The sequence below is a fragment of the Suricata suricatta genome, chromosome 2 (genome assembly GCF_006229205.1).
Source record: "Suricata suricatta isolate VVHF042 chromosome 2, meerkat_22Aug2017_6uvM2_HiC, whole genome shotgun sequence".
In the NCBI taxonomy this organism is placed as follows: domain Eukaryota; kingdom Metazoa; phylum Chordata; class Mammalia; order Carnivora; family Herpestidae; genus Suricata; species Suricata suricatta.
Window position 1 is genome coordinate 153,081,110 of NC_043701.1, and position 23,354 is coordinate 153,104,463.

General features: G+C 39.3%; 1 protein-coding gene across 2 annotated transcripts in view; it reads left to right on the forward strand.

Annotated features, from left to right (window-relative positions):
• Positions 1–6,198: 6,198 nt before the first annotated feature.
• The window catches only part of KIF11 (kinesin family member 11), a 45,237-nt gene continuing 28,081 nt past the window's right edge, over positions 6,199–23,354 (forward strand). For both annotated transcript variants that reach the window (XM_029916215.1, XM_029916207.1), the window contains exons 1-10: positions 6,199–6,507; positions 12,207–12,339; positions 12,571–12,668; positions 12,750–12,828; positions 14,339–14,524; positions 14,638–14,762; positions 17,763–17,853; positions 19,016–19,258; positions 21,057–21,152; positions 22,867–22,955. In XM_029916215.1, coding sequence (XP_029772075.1) covers positions 6,431–6,507; positions 12,207–12,339; positions 12,571–12,668; positions 12,750–12,828; positions 14,339–14,524; positions 14,638–14,762; positions 17,763–17,853; positions 19,016–19,258; positions 21,057–21,152; positions 22,867–22,955 — 1,217 coding nt within the window. In that variant the 5' untranslated portion in view covers positions 6,199–6,430. The remainder of the gene's footprint in view (positions 6,508–12,206; positions 12,340–12,570; positions 12,669–12,749; positions 12,829–14,338; positions 14,525–14,637; positions 14,763–17,762; positions 17,854–19,015; positions 19,259–21,056; positions 21,153–22,866; positions 22,956–23,354) is intronic.

Genomic DNA, 23,354 nt, shown 5'->3' on the forward strand with positions numbered 1-23,354 from the left:
CTGACTCTGAGCTGTCAGCACACAGCCTGATGCGGGGCTCAAACCCACACACTTTGAGATCATGATCTTAGCCGAAGTCGGATGCTTAACCGACTGAGCCACTCACTCGCCTGTTGCTTTAGTTTTTTTTTAATTGCTAATGAAAGCTCCTTTTTAAGCCACTAGAATATAAATCCAGGATCCTTACCAGCACAGACTAAGACATTTAATAGCACAGCATCAGAAAAAATATTTTGATCACCTCTTTCCTCTGGCAGGTTGAATGGCTCCCCAAAGGCATCACTTCCTAATCCTTGTGAATGTTACTTTATACAGCAAAAAAGAACTTTGCAAATGTGATTAAGAATCTTGACATGGGAAGATTATCCCTGATTATCCAGGTAAGCCTTAAATGTAATCACATGTATTCCTAGAGAGTCAGAAGGAGATTTGACACAGAAGAAAAAAAAAGGCATTGAGACAGAGATTGGAGTGATATGCCATAAACCAAGGAATGCTAGTGGTCACCAGAAGCTAGAGGGCACAAGGAACAGATTTTCCTCTAGAACTTCCAGAGGAGCCTGGCCTTGAAGACACTTGATTTTGACCCCGTGAATTTGACTTCAGACTTTGAACCTCCGGAACTGTGAAAGAATGGACATGTGGTTGTACCTATTTTTTGGCTATTATGAACAATACTGCCATTGAACATTTGTGTACCAATTTTTATGTGAATATTTGTTTTCATTTCCACTGAGTATATGCCTAGGACTGTAATTGTTGGATCATGTGGTAAGTCTAGGAACTGCCGGACTGTTTTGCAGGTGAGTTTAGATTTCTGGCCTCTAGAACTGTGAAAAAATAAATTTCTGTTGTTTTAAATCACTAAGTTTGCAGTGATTTATTATAGCAGTCATAGGAAACTAATACACCTCCTGAAATAAATCTGAAGTAAAAATGCTTAGATTCTGGGGGCTCTTGGGTAGCTCAGTTGGTTGAGTGTCCAACTTTAGTTCAGGTCACGATCTCACAGTTTGTAAGTTCAAGCCCTGCACGGGGCTCTGTGCTGTTAGCACGAAGCCCACTTTTGAACCTCTGTCTCTCTGTCTCTCTGCCCCTCCTCTGCTTGCTCTCTCTCTCTCAAAAATAAATAAACATTAAAAAATACTTAGATTCTAGAGTTCCACATATAACTTGCCTACAACCAAACGTCAGGGTAGAATAAAAACAAGTTCTCAAGCAATTTATCTCCTTTGCACTCTTTTTCAGGATGTGCTCCACCTAAATAAGTAAACCAAGAAAAAGTACACAAATGAGATCCAGAAAACATATCCAACCCAAGAAATAGGGAAAGGGAATTCCTGGCATAAAAAAGGAGGAGACACTGGGATGGCAGCTGAGATGAGGGTCTAGAGAGTAAACAGTCCATGATACTGATGAAACTGATACATTTCTAATGTGTTGCAATGGGGGGACACTTTACTGATTGCCTACTGAGAGCTGAAGGGAGAATCTGGAAAAGTACAAGGAAAAGTAAGCCAACAGAACCAGGCAGTTATTAACTTTAGGGCAGACAAAAAAAAAAAAAAAAGAGAGAGAGAGAAAGAGAGAGAGAGCGAGAGAACATAATCTCACTAGACTGAAATGTTCAGCTATGAATAGGCATAATACCCTAAATATATTTTAACTTAACAAATATTCTAATATTGGATGTATGGGGGAGAGAAAGCAGAGGGGATCGTAACACTTGATAACTAAATCCTTGTCTTCCATAACAGGATGTTAATAAATGAAGTCTGAAGTTGGGTAATCAAATGATAACAGTAGATACAAATTTCTTACAAAAATGGAAATGTGTAAGTGCTAGAAAAAAATAGCTAAACAAATGGAAAGTGGTTGCTTCTGGAGTAGAGGTCTGGAGGGACTGGGGTGGGGAAATACCTTTTTTTTATAAGCCACTTATGACTCAAAACAATGTCTATGTTTTATTTTAAGAAAAATAAAAATCAATTAACTTACCTCAGATGTACACACTGTTGAAAGGGAAATACCAAACCAAACACATGGGCAGTGATGTTACATTGGTAGAATCCAGGTTAACTATTCTTAGAGTATTGAAAATAAGTTCTAATCATAGACTTTTATTTTTTATTTAAAAATTTTTTTTAATGTTTTCTATTTTTGAGAGACAGAGAGAGACAGCATGAGCAGGGGAGGGTCAGAGAAAGAGGGAGACACAGAATCTGAAGCAGGCTCCAGGCTCTGAGCTAGCTGTCAGCACAGAGCCCGATGGGGGGCTCGAACCCACGAACCGTGAGATTATGACCTGAGCCGAAGCTGGAAGCTGGACATTGAACCGACTGAGCCACCCAGGCGCCCCTAATCATAGACTTAGAAATGCTGGGGCGCCTGGGTGGCTCAGTCGGTTGAGCCACTGACTTCAGCTCAGGTCATGATCTCACGGTTTGTGGGTTCAAGGCCCGTATCGGGCTCTGTGCTGACAGCTAGCTCAGCTGGAGCCTGCTTCAGATTCTGTGTTTCCCTCTCTCTCTGACCCTCCCCTGCTCATGCTGTCTCACTCTGTCTCTCAAAACTAAATAAAAAACATTAAAAAAAGAAAAATGTTAATTAGTCTGAGTAGTTTGGGCTCCATTGGGGCAGTGTAAAATAACATTATCAGAGAGAACCACCTGCCTGGTATAACTCTTACAAATATCCATAAGACCCTGGCTGTCTCCATTAGACTTAATCTTGAGGACAGGAACAATAATATGGTCTATCTTTTCACTGCCTGAACCAGAGTAAAGTACGAAGAAGGGTGTGATTAAAGTGGATGATGGGGCACCTGGGTGGCTCAGTTGGTTACATCACCGACTTTGGCTCAGGTCATGATCTCACAGTTTGTGAGTTTCAGCCCTGCATCAGGCTCTGTGTTGACAGTCCAGAGCCTGGAGCCTGCTTTGGATTCTGTGTCTCCCTCTCTGACCCTTTCTTGCTCGTGCTTGGTTTCTCTCTGTCTCTCAGAAATAAATAAACATTAAAAAAAATAATAAAGTGGATGCATGTGCATTGAAAACAAGAAAAGATAGGTAGGGGAGATAGCAGCTAACAGTCTGTGATTTGAAATCAGGAAGAATTCTGAGTTCTTTCTCTGTCACTTTTTAGCTGGATGAGTACAGACAATATACTTATTGGACCTGTGTATTGATGAAATAGTGAGGAATAATAGTTCCTACTTCAGAGAATTGTTCTGAGGATTAAATGAGATAATGCATACAAAACCTTTCATAGAACCTGACACTTTGTAGCTCTAAATAGAAGTTATAACTATTACCAAATGGAAACCTTTGAATGTCTTGCATCAACCCAAATAACTGTTAATGTAAATAATATTTAGGTATTTCCATAAAAAGAAAACTTAACTTTTTTTGTCTATTATGTTTCAGACACTTTATACATGTATTATTTTAATCCTTAAAATAATAGTAATCATTGGGGTGCCTGGGTGGCTCAGTCGGTTGAGTGTACAGCTTTGGCTAAGGTCACAATCTCATGGTTTGTGAGTTCAAGTCCCATGTCCGTCTCTGTGCTGACAGCTCAAAGCCTGGAGCCCGCTTCAGTTTCTGTGTCTCCCTCTCTCTCTCTGCCTCTCTCTGTTCATGCTCTGTCTCTATCTCTCTTAAAAATAAACATTAAAAAAATTTTTTTTAAATAACACTAATCATTATCTCCATTTTACAGATAATGAGACCAAGTTGGGAAAAGGTTAAGTAATTTCTTTCCAGTACTTATTTATTTTTTAACGTTTATTTATTTTTGAGAGACAGAGACAGACAGAGCATGAGTGAGGAAGGGGCGGAGAGACACACACAGAATCCAAAGCAGGCTCCAGGCTCTTAGCTGTCAGCACAGAGCCCATGTGCAACTCGAACACACAAACCATGAGATCATGACTTGAGCTGAAGTCGAATGCTTAACTGACAGAGCCACCCAGGAACCCGTACACATTATTTTTTTTTACCGTTTATTTGAGAGTAGGAGAGTGCAATTGGGGGGTGGGTAGAAAGAATGAGGGAGAGATAGAATCCCAAGCAGGCTCTGAAATGTCAGCACAGAACCCCATGCGGGGCTCAATCTCACCAACTGTGAGATCATGACCTGAGCAGATATCAAGTGTGGGACACTTAACTAACTGAGCCACCCAGGCACCCCAAGTACTCATATATTTATTGACCACTTCATGTAAGGCTTTGTTCAAGAACACTAAGAAAATAACACTGAATAAGACAATCGATAGTCCCTGATGAAACTTACATTCCAGCAGGGTAGAGACATAATACACTGACAATGTAATCACGGACTGCAATATGTGTTATGAAGGAAATAAACAAGGTCTGGAAATAAGGAATATGCTTTTGGTAGGGTGGCCAGGAAAATGCTTTTAAGAGCAGAGCTGAGATCTAAAGGATAAGAATGAGTCAATCATTCAAAGAACCAAATGCAAAGGTCCCAAGCAAGAATGAGCTTAGAAGCTGTGAAGCATGGTAGTGAGCTATGTGGTTAGTAGTAGCCGGAGTTGATGTTGGCATAAGCAATGTATCATGAAAGCCTCACAGGACGTGGTAAGGAGTTTGGATTTTATTCTAAGTTCAATGAGAATCTATTGTAATATTTAAGAGTAAATGAAGGGCATGATCTGATTTTTTGGGATCACGACCTGAGCTGAAATCAAGTCAGATGCCCAAGAACAAAGCCACCCAACCACCTTGATCTAATTTTTTAAAGGATCCTTCCCTTTGCTGAGTGAATGCAGTGGGGAGGGGAGAAAACTGCATAAGTAGGGAAACCTGTTAAGGACAGTGGTTCAGAAAAGAGAAAAAAGAGACTTGGCCTGGAGTGGCGGCAGAGGCGATAAAACCAACAGGAGTCCACTGGACCTGGTGGAATGCGTAAGAATCAAGGTCTGGTTAGTGCCATGGGTCCAGATGAGAAAGATTAGGGTGGCGTTAAGGAGCATAAAGTGTTCCGTTTTCATCAGGTCCATTTTGAGATGGTGAGCCATCATAAAGGAATATCAGTCGACATCTTGCTATCCATAAAAAAGATGACCAGAGATCCGAGTTGTATATATAGATGTCTCCTTGGGGGAATGCAGGAGGTTAATACGTTGAGGAATACGTGGAGAGTTTTCCGTTCCATCTGGCCCTTACTTAAAAAACTTAAACGGTACCCAGTTTCCTGTGGGCTAAGTGTGGTCCACAAGCGCAGCTCCTTCAGCCGACTACCGCACGGGCCCATAACAGTTTTTCCAGAGCCTGGATCCCACTCCTGAAGCGGTCGAGTCACCCCAGCACCGCAAGGACGCTTGAGGACGCCTACGGAAAGCAGAGGTTACAGAGCGGGGGCGGGGCCCAAAGAGCGCTGCCTGCTGGGATTTGTAGGTTGCCGGCGACCGGCGAAGGTACAACCTCCTTGAGCACCCTGTGGGCTGCGGCACCACGTAGAGGGGAGCGCAGCCTGAGCCTGCGTCAGTACTTCTGGAAGGGTTGTCCGAAAGGGGAGTATGGTACTGTACTGCCTTTTGCTTGGAATCATTTAACAATGACATCTTCTCACCAGTTAAAGGATAAATTCAGAGTTCTGAAAATGACATTTAACATTCTTTTCGTCGCAATTTGGTACCCATGGTAGCCCTATTTCTTAACACTTCCTAATTATTCAAGGCAATTCTGGGCGCTGCCTCCTAGAAAAGGGCTCACATTTGACCTATGTCCTGTCCTGTCCACAGCACTGTCTTACCATTCGCTAATAATTATAATCGTGGTCAGCTGTCCTGACACTACATGTTCTAGTCTAAGTTATTTGTCGGCACTGGCTTATTAATTCTCACACAACCTTCTAAAATGGTCGCTATTGTTTCCATTTTGAAGATGAGGAAATCTTGGTCTATACAGAAGTTATGTAACTCAGGCGAGGTCACGATGAAGGGTCACAGTGTTTACTTGTGCGTTCCTCCCGCGGGACCACGAGTTCCAGAAGGGTACGTACAGACCAGCTTTTCACTTTCCCGCGGGCCACGCCCCAAGGGCGGGGCTATGGTGACGACACGCCGTACCATGGTGCCTCGCGCGCCCGCGCTGCTATTGGTTCGGCATCTCGGCTCCTTTTTCAAATTGAGGCGCCGAGTCGTTGCTTGGTTTCCTAGGCTTCGCGCTGAGACGACATCGGCGATTCCGAGTCTCCCGCTAGTGCTAGTGCGGGACAGACGCCTCGACCGGCCAGAGGTCCTGGTGGAGAGCGGGGACGCCGAGCTGCTTGCGTGGGTTCCCCGGGCCACGCCAGTACCCGGCGTGGGAGGTGGGCACCTGGGCCCGCGCGGGTCGCAGAGCCCTTCCGCGCCCCCACACCGCCCGAGTACGCTACCAGGCCTTGACTTTCCGCGGTCATCGTCATGGCTTCCCAGCCGAATTCCTCCGCGAAGAAGAAAGAGGAGAAGGGGAAGAACATCCAGGTGGTGGTGAGATGCAGGTAGGGCGAACCCGGTAGGATTCAGAGTGTCGGTCTTTGCTGCTGGGATTCCTTCTGTGCTGTCCGGAGAGTGGAATTTTGTTTGCATTTTTTGGGAGGAGCATACCTTCCTGTTTCATAGTTTCTTTAAATGCTGTTCGATAAAATGACACCAGATTGCTGTGAGGAGTAAATTAATGTCTGTTTCAGAAGAAAGAATACTCATATTGGAAATTACGGTTCAATCTGTGATTCAGGAGAATTTGGTTGTCGTTCTTTAGGGAAAAGTGTGTTCTTTTTAAAATAATGAGAACAAAGACTTAGGTGTCACTTTTTTGTGCCACTCCTTGCAGTTTCTCAGTTTGGAAAATAAGACTGTATACCTACTTTGCAGATGGTTTATCCTGATGTTGAAATTACCGTCCCCTCCATCTCTCAAAACATAATCGATCACTTGTTCTCTTTATTTTTGATGCCATGTTTTCTTAATCCCAACTAAACAAGGAAAACCCACTGTATTTAAAATTTAAAGGTTGTTATAGAGTGAGTTTATATTTTTAGAAGGAGACAGCTTGGGGCGCCTGGGTGGCTCAGTCGGTTGGGCTCCTGACTTCGGCTCAGGTCGTGATCTCACGGTTAGTGGGTTCCAGCCCCTCATCAGTCAGGCTCTGTGCTGACAGCTCAGAGCTTGGAGCCTGTTTCCGATTCTGTGTGTCCCTCTCTCTCTGCCCCTCCCCTGCTCATGCTCTGTTTTTCTGTCTCAATAATAAATAAAAACATTAAAAAATTTTTTTATATCTAAAAAGACAGCTAAAGGCAGTATAGCTTTCTGATTGTACTGCAGCTTGGCCTTCTCTAAACCACAAGAGACAGGTTTTACCAGGTGAGAAGATGGAGGCGTTCGATTCTCCCCAGATTGATTTCCAAATAACTTCCCAATTTTAAAATTAGCCAGTAGAGGGAAAATATACTTGTTATATACATGATTGTATATAAGGTTGATTTATTCAGCTTTTTAGAAGCTGTCCATAGTTTACTGGTGTATTTTGTGTGTCTGTTTTCGTTGCTGTTGTTTTTAAACTTCTACCAACTGCCAGCAACTTTTCTGTAAATCCGAAAGTTTTCTAAATCTTTATTTTAAGCTAATTTTTTAAATTTATGCAACAAACTGTCAAGCTATTGCCTCAGCCTTGGTGAGGTGAATTGTAGATGTCATCGATAATAGCTGGCTTTCTAAACTGTGTTGAGAGGAAATTCCGTGGTTACCTTAAGTCTGGCCAATTACCAGACTCGTCATGGCGTCTGTTGTATTCTAGAGCTACTCTTAATAGTTACTATTTTTGAAGATTGAAAAAAAATAACAGCCCATAATAGAAACACACAGATTTTTAGATTATTTTGATTTTTATTAAGGCCCAGCAATACTGCTTTTCCTGTGTGGCTTTATTTTCTTCAATTCCTTTTTTATTGTTAGTTACAAAATATGTCAGACCTATAAAAGTTATAGAGAACAAAGCAACAAACATCTGTGTATCCATCACTCAGATCAGAAGCAAACCAGTCATTACAGTTTGAGCCCATTGTATCCCTCTCCAGATCCCTTCCTCAAGCCCAAGAATTAAACATGATTTATTATCCCCGTTCACTTCAAGTCTTAAAAGAAATTTCTTTTACTTTGTCATTAATGAAAAGTGCTTTGGTTGTGATTATTTACAATAATTTTTATATGAAGATGTTTTTCTTTTCATGCTTTCTTTTTTAACTATCTTTCCTAGTGCAGATATGTCCTTAAGCTTTAGTAAGCAATATATGAGGCCCTTGTGGTTGTCTAACCTTTCCTGTAAAGGGCTCAGATAGTGAATATTTTAGGCTTTGCAAGCCACATGTAGGCCCTGTCACATATTCTTCCCTGATTATTTTTTGTTTTTTAGTTTTACATTTTTAATTGGCAGTTTATCGTAACTTAAGAGATGAGCAAGATTTCAAGAGATGGCTTATAACTTTATTATAATGAATATAATCTTTTATGATGTTCTTAAAAATTTTTTTTAATGTTTATTTTTGAGAGAGTGAGAGGGAGCAAGTGCGCACGTATGTGTGCACGTGCAAGGGGCAGGGGTAGAGAGAGGGTACCGGATCCGAAACAGGCTCTGTGCTGACAGCAGAGAGCCTGATGTGGGGTTTGAACTCACCTGAGCTGAACGAAGTTTGACACTTAACCCACTGAGCCACCCAGGTGACCCAATGATGTTCTTTACTTGTATTATAACTATACGAAGAGAATTTTTCAGTCTGCCTGTACACAGCTCAAGAGAAAAGTATAGCTTCTGGAGGTGACGTACTGATAGTTCATATACAGAGAAATTTTAATAAGGAAATAGACTTTGATATATGTATATACAAAGACATACAACACATCTGCAAAACCTTCTTTCCCCTTGTATACGTGTGCAGGTTAGCATAAATTCTATTAAGAACATAATAGAGGGGCCCGGCTCAGTCAGTTAAGAATCTGACTCTGGATTTTGGCTCCGGTCATGATTTCACAGTTGTACGGTTGAGCCCCGAGTTGGGCTCTGCACTGACAGCGAGGAGCCTGCTTGGTATTCTCTTTCTTCCCATCTTTCTCTGCCCCTCTCCTAGCTCACACTCTCTTATTTCTCTCAAAATAAATAAACTTAAAAAAAAAAAGGAATGTAATATAAAGGTTTTACGATTTAAGTCAGTCTTAGCATTTTAATCTAGACAAGTGCTTTAGCAATTTAGATCGAACCCATATGAATCATTCATATGTGCATATAGGAATATATCCATATATATATGAATGATATATATATAAAAGTATACAAATGTTTTTTTTAAGTAAGTTTTTTAAAATTTATTTTTGAGAGAGAGAGAGACAGCGTGAGCAGGGGAGGGTCAGAGAAAGAGGGAGACACAGAATCGGAAGCAGGCTCCAGACTCTGAGCTAGCCGTCACCACAGCCTGACACGGGACTCGAACCCACAAACCATGAGATCATGACCTGAGCCGAAGCCGAACGCTTAACTGATTGAGCCACCCAGGTGCCCCTATAAATGTTTTTTAAAGTTTCTTTATTTTGAGAAAGAGCACACACAAGCAGGGGAGGGGCAGAGAGAGAGGGAGAAAGAGAATTGCAGGCAGGCTCCACACCCATCAATGTGGAGCCTTGATGTGGGGCTCGATCCTATAAACCGTGAGATCATGACTTACGTCGAAATCAAGAGTCAGATGTTCAATCAACTGAGCCACCCAGGTGCTCCCCACCTCTACATTTTTAAAACACATCTGTACACCAAGCTGTGTCTCAAGGCCTTTGCAATTTAACTCTGCCTAGAAAGCTTCCTACCAAAACAGCCATAAGACTGGCTCCCTTACTTTCTAGATTCTGCTTAAGTATCATTAAATATCAGAGAAGCCTTCCTTGACCATCCGAAAACAGTAATAGCAACTGCCTATTTCGACCCATCATCATTTCCAATCCCATTTAGTCTGTTTTATTTATTTCATTTCTAATTTTACCAGCATCTCAATTATCCATTTATAACACTAGGATAAAAGCTCCCTGAGAAAAGGAACTTGGGTGTTTTGGGGTTTTTTGAAACTTGGTTTTGTTCACTTCTCTATCCTTAGTTCCTAGACAAGTAGCTATCATATGATAAGTACCTGATGAATATTTATGAAATGAATGAATGTAACATAACTGTAGTGAGGCCAACAAATCGATGGGTTTGTTAGCATCTTCCCCAGGAACCTTGCAATTTCTAGTTAGATTTGGTTAGGAATATGGTGGATTGGCAGTACTATTTATCTTAGTACAAATAGTCCCTAAAGCTCCTCAGAGGTTTGGTAACTTTTAGGAATGTGTGATATGTGTGAATATCCACTGCTCGGTTATGAAATCTTGAATGGTATTCATTTGGTTAACTTAATTACACATCCAGGCAAAGAGATTAGTTGAGAGATGCTAAGAATGGTAGACTGAAAGAGCTTTAACCACATGAGAGCAATTCATTCTACTTGATACCCTTGGCCTACCTCTAAGTTGGTTTTGGCCAAGTTCTGTTGAACTTTAATAATCCTACATGCCAGGGGTTATGTACATTGTGTAGGTTTCATTACATTTGACAATTGATAGCATCACTATATATTATCTGGGAGTTACTGAGTTAAATTTCCCGGGTCACAAATTTGATCTTCTGACCATCATAATATGCCAGGGATGGGACATGCCAAAGGATGTTGAGGTATCCTTTTTATGGGCCCAGCACGCTTCCTCTGCGCCACTCTGTTCGAGGTATCCTTTTTAAATGAAACAGCAGTGTGGTTTGTCTAGTGATGAAGGGAAGGATAATTTCCCATTTGGCGTTTCCTTTCATAATATATGATACTGAATGGGAAAAATGAACTCAGGCTAGGAGTACATCTCTTTTTGGTCCAGATGTGTGTTAAGTATAAATATCTGATGGAGGCCACTGTATGGATTATGGTTCTTTTCAGCTGTTCCATTATTCCCCTTGGGGTGACATATATTAAGCTGTGTAATTTAACAGACATTGCCATGTGCCAACCATTGTAGTAGCTACTGGGAAATGGTAAACTAAACAGGATTTATTTTCCTGCACGGTGAGGTTGGTACTATTACTCAGCCCTATTTTTCAAATGGGGAAGTTTGCAGATAGTGCTACATTGCCCAAGCAGTATCAAGAATCCTCACTCTATTGAAAGCCCAAGAAGGAATTTAGCTTAGAAGATTTCTTCCTCTGGGGATCTTTCCCATCACTTATGCTTCCCCTACCCAACCCCTCCTTGTCCCAATCAAAATCACATTAAATTTTTGCTGTGTGTTCTGACAGAACCCTTTACATATTCTTTCTAAACATTACCTCTTTTATAATCTTTTTTTTAATGTTACTATTCCCTCCTAAACCTCAGAGTGTTGTGAGGACAAACTGAGTTAACACATGTGAAGCATTTAGAATAGTGAGTACTGGGGAACCTGGGTGGCTCAGTCAGTTAAGCATTCGACTTTGGCTCAGGTCATGATCTCGCAGTTCATGAGTTCAAGCCCCCATTGGGCTCTGTGCTGATGGCTCAGAGCCTGGAGCCTGCTTTGGATTCTGTCTCCCTCTCTCTCTGTCCTCCCATCCCGCTGGTCACACTCTCTTCTCTCAAAAATAAACAAACAAAAAATAGAATAGTGAGTACCTGGCACATAGTAAGTACTCAGTTTTTAGTCATTATTTTTATCGATTTTTAATCTTGTGCCAGTTATTCACTATCACGTTAGTATTTCAAACACAAATTTGGTTAATAATTTGAACACAAATCTTTCTATTATATTATAACCTAACTTGCTCAGATTCTAAGAATAGTAGAAATACAGTTCTAAAAAATAAGTTTGGGAATTTTTACAAGTTAATTCTATTAGGATGTACTCCAAGAAGCTGTCAGAATTGTAATGTTTCACGTAGCTTTGAAAATTAAAAGAAACAACAACAACTTTTATTTCTGGGGGTTGAAACTTAAAATTCTGCTGTCTGCTTTAGCAGTATCATTTAGTCCCCCTTGTAATCCCAATTACCAACAGTGTAGTCAGAAAACTGTACTTGGTTATTGTCTAAGGTATTAATGACAATGTCATTTGTAACCTGATAACTAAGAGTTTTTTCAGTAACTTTGTATATTTCTTTTTATAGACCATTTAATTTGGCAGAGCGGAAAGCTAGCGCCCATTCAGTAGTAGAATGTGATCACGTACGGAAAGAAGTTAGTGTACGAACTGGAGGACTGGCCGACAAGAGCTCAAGGAAAACGTATACGTTTGATATGGTACCTGCTTCTTTGACTACTGCAACTCCTATATGTTTACAATGTAAAATTACCCTCCCATACATATTTACTCTAGGTTCTAGTGTCAATTCCAAGATTCAGTCGACTCTTTGAGCTGTCAAATGGCTTCTAGTGGGCTGAATGAATTAATATATTAAAAACAAAATTCTTAAGTAATTTTGACCTTTTTTCCCCTGAACAATTGTTCTGATTATTATTTTTTTTGGATAGGTTTTTGGAGCATCTACAAAACAAATTGATGTTTACCGAAGTGTCGTTTGTCCAATTCTGGATGAAGTTATTATGGGTTACAATTGCACTATTTTTGCGTGAGTGAAAACTGTTTTTCAAATTTATGAAAAAGTTTAGATGCATGTATTTTTTTTTAACAATTTTTAAAATTTTGACAGATATGGCCAAACTGGCACTGGCAAAACTTTTACAATGGAAGGTGAGAGGTCACCTAATGAAGAGTACACTTGGGAGGAGGTATTTATTGTTTATATTAGGTTTCTATCTCTAAAATGGCTGAAATATAACTGAATATCACTTAGTTGAAGGCCTCTTTCTTGAAATAGAGAAAATCAGCGAACCAGGTCAAACATGAATGAAGGATAAATTATATGGTATGATTCCTGTTTAAGAAACATAGTCTCATTGGGAGAGAAAGAATTACTACATATGGCACAGTTAGGTGATAAGAGAGGGTTTGTTTGGTACAAAATAGTTGAAGTAGGATACTGTGGAGGGGCGCCTGGGTGGCTCAGTCAGTTGAACATCCGACTTTAGCTCAGGTCATGATCTCACGACTCATGAGTTCAAGCCCTGCATCGGGCTCTGTGCTGACAGTTCAGAGCCTAGACCCTGCTTTGGATTCTGTGACTCCCTCTCTCTTTGTCCCTCCCCTGCTCACACTCTGTCTCTCTCTCAAAAATAAATGAACATTAAAAAGCATTTTTTTTATTAAAAAAAGAATATCATGGGAAAGTAGCATGTAAGGAGGGCTTGAAAGGGAAGAGTGCAGCATGGGAATGAGTATCCTCAAGTTAGCATAGCAAGGGGCAGCATGGTACTTTATCAGTGATGACCTTGAGTGTTCAAGAAATTAAGATCACTGTGTTGTTGGATTGTGGAGAAAGCACATAGTATATTTCACAAAGATTTCCATCAAGTGTGTTTAAGTGAGGTTTTTTAAAATGTTTATTTTTGAGAGATAGAAAGAAAGCAGGGAAGGAGCAGAGAGAGAGAGGGAGTGAGGGACAGAGGATCCGAGGCAGGCTCCAACATGGGCCTCGAACTCACAAACTGTGAGATCATGACCTAAGTCAAAGGCAGACGCTTAACCGACCCAGGCACCCCTGTTTAAGTAAGTTTAATGACTGAGTCAATTTTCCAAATTATTAACATTTAGGTTGAGCCTTTTTTTCTAGTGGTTACATTGTTGAGGCATTAACCTGGAGCATGGATAATGAAGTTATGGCATTGTAAACCCAGGAAATAAGGAATAGGCTCAAAGTACAGTTTCAAAATTTGGATGTGCTCCCATTGGCAGCACATATAGCAAAATTTGGAGATTCATAACACTTTTATAAAAGATGCTTAAATATTTGAAAAACTGTATTTATGTTAGAATTAGGGAATATATTATTACATGGGCCACTTTTCTGTTAACATAGTAGTATTATGTTCTTATGAGAATAGTTAGAATTATTAAACTTGGTTTTATAAGTAGCTTAGTTTAGTTCGTTTCTATGTAACACTCAGGCATGGAGTGGCTGATAGGTATGGCAGATATGTGGAAGGTATGAAGAAGAATAATCACTGTTGAATACATTGTAAATGACTTGACTTCTTTAATATTGTTAGTTTTTTAAAACTTGTTTTGACATACTTGCATTTAAATATATCATAAATGAGGCTCTCAGTATATGTGTTTTAACTGCCATAGTAAATGGAAGTTCTTCCCTTATTTTAATCCTTATTAATATTATGATTTCAGGACCCCTTGGCTGGTATAATTCCACGTACTCTTCATCAAATTTTTGAGAAACTTACTGACAATGGTACTGAATTTTCAGTCAAAGTGTCTCTGTTGGAAATCTATAATGAGGAACTTTTTGATCTCCTTAATCCATCTTCTGATGTTTCTGAGAGACTACAGATGTTTGATGATCCCCGTAACAAGGTAACTCAGTCTTTGAGAATGAGACGTCTCCAGATTTTAATGTGTGATGCTTTGAGAAGCCAGGATATACATATTTTACCAATCTGATGGACGCTCTTTTCATATTTGGTCAGAGGGGAGTGATAATCAAAGGTTTAGAAGAAATTACAGTGCACAACAAGGATGAAGTCTATCAGATTTTGGAGAAAGGGGCAGCAAAAAGGACGACTGCGGCAACTTTGATGAATGCATACTCTAGGTAAGAAAGCCAGTCATTGTCTTCCCCTCCCCCCCCGCTCCCGCCCCCCCCCCCCCCCCCCCCCCCCCCCCCCGCCAACGGCACCATTTTCTTTTTAATGGGGGAAGTCAAATTGGGGTGAGTCAAGGTATGTGAGCCACATAGCCAGATTGTATTCTAGATTTCATGCTTTAGTAATTGACTTGAGATTTATAGGGCACACCAGTATTGGAAGACTATTGAAAGGAGAACCAAGACAAGTTGAATTAGAGCAGAAGTTTTAAACTTTTTAAAGTAGATTATTTTTTCTCAAATGAAATCGTATATGAGAGCTTTGATTAACTGCTGATAATATGGCTGCTGTAGGTGATTTGGGGGTGGGCTGCCAGAGGCTTATCTCTTTAGACTCATGAAGGTTTTCCCTGAGCACCTTTCTGGGGCCCCAGTGGATACCTAGAACAAAGTTTGAAAGTACCTGGTTTATTCTTTTTTTTTTAAATTTTTATTTATTTTTGAGAGAGGGAGAGAGACAGCGTGAGCAGGGGAGGGTCAGAGAGAGGGAGACACAGAATCTGAAGCAGGCTCCAGGCTCTGAGCTAGCAGTTAGCGCAGAGCCCAACGTGGGACTCGAACCTACGAACTGTGAGATCATGACCTGAGCCGAAGCCGGATGCTTAACCGACTGAGCCACCCAGGTGCCCCAAAGCACCTGGTTTAAATAAGGATTAGAAGAAAGTCAGATGGCTTTATTTAATTTTTGCCCCCAGCTTTATTACAGTATGATTGACAAAAATTATATATATTTAGGTTGTACAATGTGATTGAAACTTTTTTCAGATGCCTTCATTTTAATGTAAGAATACATGGTCACTGATACTGGCTTTCTGGGGTAGAAAGGGGCATAATTGATAGCATTATTTATAGGATGAATCCCAAATCCTAGAAAAGCAGTTTACTGAGTCAGGCGATTTCTTTTTCTGCTGGTCTTTGAAGGAGGCGTCAGAGTATAATTACAGGAGCTATGGATTGGGAGTTAGTTATTGGGGATTAGTTCTAGTTCTGCAGTTAACCAAACACGTGACTTCAGGTAGATAAGTGACCTTATCAGTTTCCCTGACTTACAAAATGATTATTAGAACTAAATCTTGGGGCACTTGGCAGCCTCAAATCGGGGGAATGTGCTGCCCTTGATCTGGGGGTCATGAGTTTGAGTCTCATGTTGGGCGTAAACATTACCTTAAAAATTAAACTTAAAAAAAAAAAAACCATAGATCTCTTACTTTTTGCTCCCTTATAATTAGAAATCTCTACAACTCTATAAAAAAATGTATGTATTTAGGGGCGCCTGGGTGGTGCAGTTGGTTGAGTTTTTGACTTTGGCTCAGGTCACAATCTCATGTTATGAGTTTGAGCCCCGCTCTGTTAGCACAGAGCCCGCTTTTGATCCTCTGTCCTCCTCTCTCTCTGCCCCACCTCTGCTCGCATGTGCGCTGTCTCTCTCCCCCTCTCAAGAAAAAAAGAAAAAAAATTATTTTTAATCTCTGTACCACACATGAGGCTTGAACTTACAGGCCCAAGATCAAGAGTCGCATGCTCTACTGACTGAGCCAGTTAGGTGTCCCTGATTTTATAATTTAATTAAGTTTTCTTATAACAACTTCGCATTTAAAAAAATTATATAGAATTTAGAGGAATGAGTTTAAGACTAGGTAATATTTCTTTTCTCTAAATACCTTACTTTGAAATAAATTCCTTTTCTTTTTTATAAATTTATGTAATTCAGGACTCCTTTTTTTATATGTGACCGGAGTAAAGAATCTCTTCAAAATGTATGTGGTAAAGTGAAGGAAAACAATTCATTTTCTAAAATCAGAGTTGACTTCTATGTTTAATTGCATTAATTCATAATCTTGGATTAGAAATGGGTAAATAATGGTAGAAAAATATGAAATGTATATTGTAATTCTCGTCTATAGTTTGCTTATATTTTTCCCATGTCCTTCCTCTTTTCTGTAATTTTAAATAATAAAATATGATACTTTAAAATTTTCCAAGTAGCATGCAAACTACAAATAAGAAAATTAAAAGTTACCATATTCCCTACCAACCATCAGTGACATAAACAAACATAATGGTATTCACCAAATGGCATTGACATAGGAGGGAAAGATGTCTGGGTTGTTTATAGAACTTTTGTACCCTTCAGATAAAAGTTGAATGTGAGTACATGGCATAAGGTAGACTTTGGAACACTTTATTGTCTGCTGATGATTATCTTGTAGTGTTTCGGTAATCACTGCTATTTACCATTTTTCTCAAGAGAGAGTGTTAATTATTTCTGATGGCATTCTCAAAGCAGAGCAATGTGTTTTTACAGCAGGCAATAATTTAAAGTTTTTAAAAAATATTTTATTTATTTTTGAGAGAGAGAGAGAGAGAGAGAGAGAGAGAGAGAGAATCTGAAGACAAGCCCCAGGCTCTGAGCTACCTGTCAGCACAGAGCCTGACGCGAGGCTCGAACCCACCACCTGCCAGATGACCTGAGCTGAAGCCAGATGTTCAACTGACTAATCTATCCAGGTGCCCCACGGCAGGCAATAATGTAAAGCAAGTAACCTCTGGCTTGTGTGGTGCTGTTTGAATTTATGGTAATGACATAATTGAAGAGGTTCTAATAAATAGGAGACATAAATTCTCTTCTGGCATCCCAGGCAACTGTCTCAATCCTGCTCCACATCCGGCTCTCAGAGGTCTAAGGATTCTAGTTCCTGAGACTATTAGGTCGTTTATAGGTAGTTTCTTATTGGCGTCTCCTCTGCAGACAAACGGTACAAGAAAGCAAAAACCTAAGCATTGTATTATCTGCCCTCTGTCTTCCAAAACCTTATTAATGTCTCCTGTCTGATACTACCTTTTTCTACCTTGTGGATTTTGCTTTTTCTTTGCTGTTTTCAGTGTTTCATAGAAAGCAAATAATATTTTATGTTATAATCATTGGGCAACCTGATCTTGTTTTTCTAGTCGTTCCCACTCAGTTTTCTCTGTTACAATACATATGAAAGAAACTACAATTGATGGAGAGGAGCTTGTTAAAATTGGAAAGTTGAACTTGGTAAGCATCCACCTTAATACACGGTTTCATTCTTTTTTTCTCCAGCTTTCTTGAGGAATAATTGACAATTAAGGTTATATATTTAAAGTGTACAATGTAATGACTTGATATATGTATGCTTTGTGAAATGATCACCATAATCAAGTTAATTATCATATCTTTCACCTCACATAGTTACCTTTTTTTTTTTTTGGTGGTGAGAATGCTTAGGTCTACTCTCAGTAAATTTCAATATAGTATTATTATTTTTAAATTTTGTTTTAATGTTTATTTTTGGGAAAGAGAGAGAGACAGAGTGCAAGTGGGGGAGGGCAGAGAGAGAGGGAGACACAGAATCGGAAGCAGGTTCTAGGCTCTAAGTTGTCCACACAGAGCCTGACGTGGGCTTGAACTCAGGAACTGTGAGGTCATGACCTGAGGCAAAGTCTAATTGACTAAGCCCCCCAGGCATGCTAGTATAGTATTATTAACTGTAGTCACTGTAGTGTACATTAGACCCTCAGAACTTGAATTCATCTTATGACTGAAAGCTTGTACCCTTTGACCAGCATCTCCTTCTCCCCTACTCTCCTGCTTCTGGTAACTATCATTCTTCTGTTTCAGTGAGCTTTCTTCCCCCCCAGATTCTACATAAAAATGAGATCAGGCAGACTTTATCCTTCTCTGGCTGATTTCACTTTGTATTATGTCCTCCAGGTTCATCCATGTTGTTGCACATGGCAAGATTTACTTCCTTCTCATGACTGAATAATATATTCCATTGTGTATATATATATATATATACCCTGTCTCTTCTATTCATTCATTAATGGATGCTGATTATTTTCATATCTTGACTATTGTGAATAACGCATTGAACATGGGAGTGCAGATATCTCTTTGAGATACTGATTTCCTTTCCCCTCTGGATAATATACATAGAATGGGATTGTTCGATCATATGGTAGTTCTTTTCAACTGTTTCATTTTTGACCACTCATAGAGTAGCTTGAAATTTTGTATTTCTAGATAATATATTTGTAGTCACTAGGTTATTAGTTTTGCAGTAGGTTGTTAATTATAGAAAAATTATTTTGTTGCCTATTTAATATATATAGGAATGAAAGTCTTTGTGTCCAAATCAAATGGAACTGACAACTTACTTTTATTCTTGAAATTCAAGGTCGATCTTGCGGGAAGTGAGAACATTGGCCGTTCTGGAGCAGTTGACAAGAGAGCTCGGGAAGCTGGAAATATCAATCAGTCCCTTCTGACTTTGGGAAGGGTTATTACTGCTCTTGTAGAAAGAACACCTCATGTTCCTTATCGAGAATCTAAACTAACTAGAATCCTCCAGGATTCCCTTGGGGGGCGTACAAGAACATCTATAATTGCAACGATTTCTCCTGCATCCCTCAATCTTGAGGTAAGCCCTTTGAAAGGTATCTGCAAGTGTAGTAAGTATAGTTCTTATTCAGTTATCACATAGTTTAAAAGTTCATTAATTGGCTTCATTCTATGCAAGAGTTAAAAGAACCTGGATATTGCACACCTGCACATAGAGGAGGATGCCCTGGAAAAATTGTCTTCCTCTTTCCTGGCAGAGGTTTTTTGTTTTTGTTTTTGTTTTTGTTAATGCTTATTTATTTTTGAGAGAGAGAAAGAGCACAAGCAAGGGAGAGGCAGACAGAAAGGGAGACACAGAATCTGAAGCAGGCTCCAGGCTCTGAGCTGTCAGCACAGAGCCCGACGTGGGGTTTGAACTTACGAACCGTGAGATCATGACTTGAGCCCAAGTCGGATGCTTAAACGACTGAGCCACCAAGGTGCCCCTCCTAGCAAAGTTTTTAATCTTAAAAAGAGCCAGTTACTTAATGGCTTTTTCACACAGTCTTCAAAGAAATTACTGAGGTCATTAGTAGTAGCTGCTTACATGGGATATAGAGATTTAACTGAGGACTTAAAAGTGCGTTAAGTGAATGCTAGTGTTGTAGAGTGCTTAGGAGGGCAGTGAAGATGGGGTTGGATGTGTGAGAATAGTGGTGAAACCAAGAGAAGCAACAAAGATGGTAAGTCTCTTATACCGTGCTTGCTTCCTTTTGAATGGAATTAGAGAAGCTTATAGACGTCTCTAACTCCAACTTCATTTAATTTTATTTATTTATTTTTTAAATAATAATAATAATAATGATGATGATGATGATGTCTGGGCTGACAGCTCAGAGCCTAGAGCCTGTTTCAGATTCTGTGTATCCCTCTCTCTCTGCCCCTCTCCTCCTCGTGTTCTGTCTCTCTGTTTCAAAAATAAACTATAAAGAAAAATTAAAAAATAATAATAAAAACAGGAAACCTCTTTGCTGATATAAGATTCACATAATTCACTCATTAAAAATGTATAGTTCAGTGACTTTAATAATTTGCAGAGCTGTGCGGTCATCACCAGAGTCCAAGTTTAGAACATTTTTATTACCCCAGAAAAAAATGTATAATCCATTAGTAATCATTCCCCATTTGCCCTCACTCCCAGGCCTACCTCAGTACTAACCTACTTTTTTAATCTACAGATTTGCCTGATCTGGACATTCCATTCCATTTAGGAATCGTGCAATAAGTGTTCTTTTGAGACTGGCTTCTTAGCATAATGTTTTCATCCATGTGGGTAGCATGTATCGATGCTTTATTCCTTTTGTGGATGAGTAATATTCACTGTATGAATATAGGATGTTTTGTTTATTCATCAGATGATAGAATTCATTGAGTGTGAAGACTAACATAAACAATTATTAGGTCAAGGGTGCCTGGGTGGCTCAGTCAGTTAAGTGTCTGACTTCATGGTTGGTGAGTTCAAGCCCTGTGTCGGGCTCTGTGCTGACAGCTCGGAGCCTGGAGGCTGCTTCAGATTCTGTATCTCTTGCTCTCTCTGCCCCTCCCCTGCTCACACACTCTCTCTCTTTCAAAAATAAATAAACATGAAAAAAATTAAAAAAAAATTATTAGGTCAAATTATCTTAAAGTTGAAGACCCTGAAAATTGGAAAGAAGGGGAAAAAGGATGTTTTGGACAAACTTTGTAAAGACTGGGTATAGTGGTTCTAGTGGATAGCTGTTTAGATTAGATACAACCATCAATTATGTCTTGTAAGTTATTTTATAGTACATTTTAGATAACAGGACTACATTATTCTCACAATATGTTTAGTAGTTGGTGTTTTCTTTTCTTCACAGGAAACCCTGAGTACATTGGAATATGCTCATAGAGCAAAGAACATACTAAATAAGCCTGAAGTTAACCAGAAACTCACCAAGAGAGCTCTTATTAAGGTAATTGTGAATTTTGTAGAGTAATGTAATCTTATTTGACAAGTGTGAAAATAAGGACCTAAAACAGATAATTGTTAAAAGAGTTGTTAAATTGCCTGTGGTAAGACTTTTCATCTAATGATTTTAATTAACTACCTAATATGTTAAATGTTTTTTCCTAATGCGGACATATTGACTTTTCCAGCTCTATCAAGTCAGCAAAATTTGCAGTTATTTATATTTATGAAACTTATTTATTTACAGCTTTAGGGGATAATCACCATGCATTAATGTGACATAATTACCAGACATTAGTGTATGACTTTCATAATACTCCTCCATTGTAAGCCTACAATTCAGTGATGTTTAGTACATTTACGGAGTTGTGCAACATCACTGCAATCTCGTGTTAGGCTATTTCCATCACTTTAAAGTTCCCCTTTGCAAACAGTCAACCGCTGATCTACTTTTCGTCTGTAGATTTGCTCTTTCCAGACATTTTTTATAAATGGAATCATGCAATATTTGCTCTTCATCTGGCTTCTTTCCCTTGGCATAACATTTGGGCTTCATCTGTGTTGTAGCATCTGTCAATAGATTCTACTGCTGAATAGTATTCCATTAAGAGGATAATAACACATTTTGTTTATCCATTCACCAGCCAGTGAACATTTGGATTATTTCCAATAATGCTCCTATTAACATTAGTGTACAGTCTTCGTGTTGATGTGTTTTCAGTCCTTTTAAGTAAATACCTAGCAGTTTAATTTCTGTGTTGCACAGTAAATTTATTTTTAACCCTTTAAGAAAATTTTCCAAAGTGGCTGTACCACTTTTAGTTTTCCCCAGCAGCCAGTCTGCGAGGGTGGCAGTTTCTCTACATCCTCTCCAATACTTTGTTGTAGTCTGTCTTTTTAATGTTTTTGTTTTTGTTTTTTATTTTTGAGAGCGAGAGAGAGAGAGACAGCATGAGCAGGGGAAGGCCAGAGAAGGAGACGCAGAATCCAAAGACAGGCTCCAGGCTCTGAGCTAGCTGTCTATCTGTCAGCATAGAGCCCAAGGCGGGGCTTGAACTCAAGAACTGAGATCATGACCTGAGCTGAAGGTGGACACTTAACTGACTGAGCCACCCAGGCGCCCCTAGTCTGTCTTTTTAATGTTAGCCATTCTAGTAAGTGGTTTTAAGTAGCATTTGCCTAATGAATAATGATAATGAGTATCTTTTTCACAAGCTTATTATCTGTTTATATATCTTTTTTGTGAAAAGTCTATCCATATTCTTGGCCACATTTTTAGTTGGTGTTCTTCTTACTAAGTGGTAAAGAGTAGTTCATATCTTTTAGATACAAGCCCTCTTTGAGATGAATTGTAAATATTTCCTCCCAGTTTGGCTTGTGTTACTTTTCCTGGTATGTATGTATATATGTATGTATGCATGTATTTAGTTATTATTTTTAAGTTTACTTATTTATTTTTGAGGGGGAGAGGGGCAGAGAAAGAGAATCCCAGCAGGCTCTGTGCTGTCATTGCTGAGCCCCAAATGGTGAGATCATGACCTTAGGCAAGATCAAGAGCTGAACACTTAATTGACTGAGCCACCCAAGTGACCTAGTAGTGTTTGTTTTTTAATTGAAGGGCTGACTTCATGTTTTATTTGTTATATGTATATATCCTCCAAAAACTGAACAAAAAAGGAATTATATGCTAAACTGACACCTACAACATTCTTCTGTAGGAATATACAGAAGAGATAGAGCGTCTGAAACGGGATCTTGCTGCAGCCCGTGAGAAAAATGGGGTATACATTTCCGAAGAAAATTTTAGGTAAGCCCTTGGCTATAGATATAAATTTCCAAGAATAAAAATTTTCTGGTAACAAGGTGTTTGAAGTAAAATTTACATAGGGGACATTAAATCTTTAGTGCCTCCTATAAGTGCTTCGTTTTCTTTTGACGTTAACAAGTAATTAGCAAAGAAGTTTAAACATTTTTTTATATAACTTTAAATAATTATTGATTCACATGGAGTTATAAGAAAACTACAGAGAGGCCCCATATATTTTTCACTGCATTCCTTTTCCTCATACATTACCTCTTGCTTAACTTTAGTGCAATGTAAAAACCGGGAAATTGGCATTCGTACAAGGTGCATGTTTAATTCGATGCCATTTTGTCTCATCTGTGAATTCGTGTAGTTCTACAATTAAGATACAAAGGTCTCCCT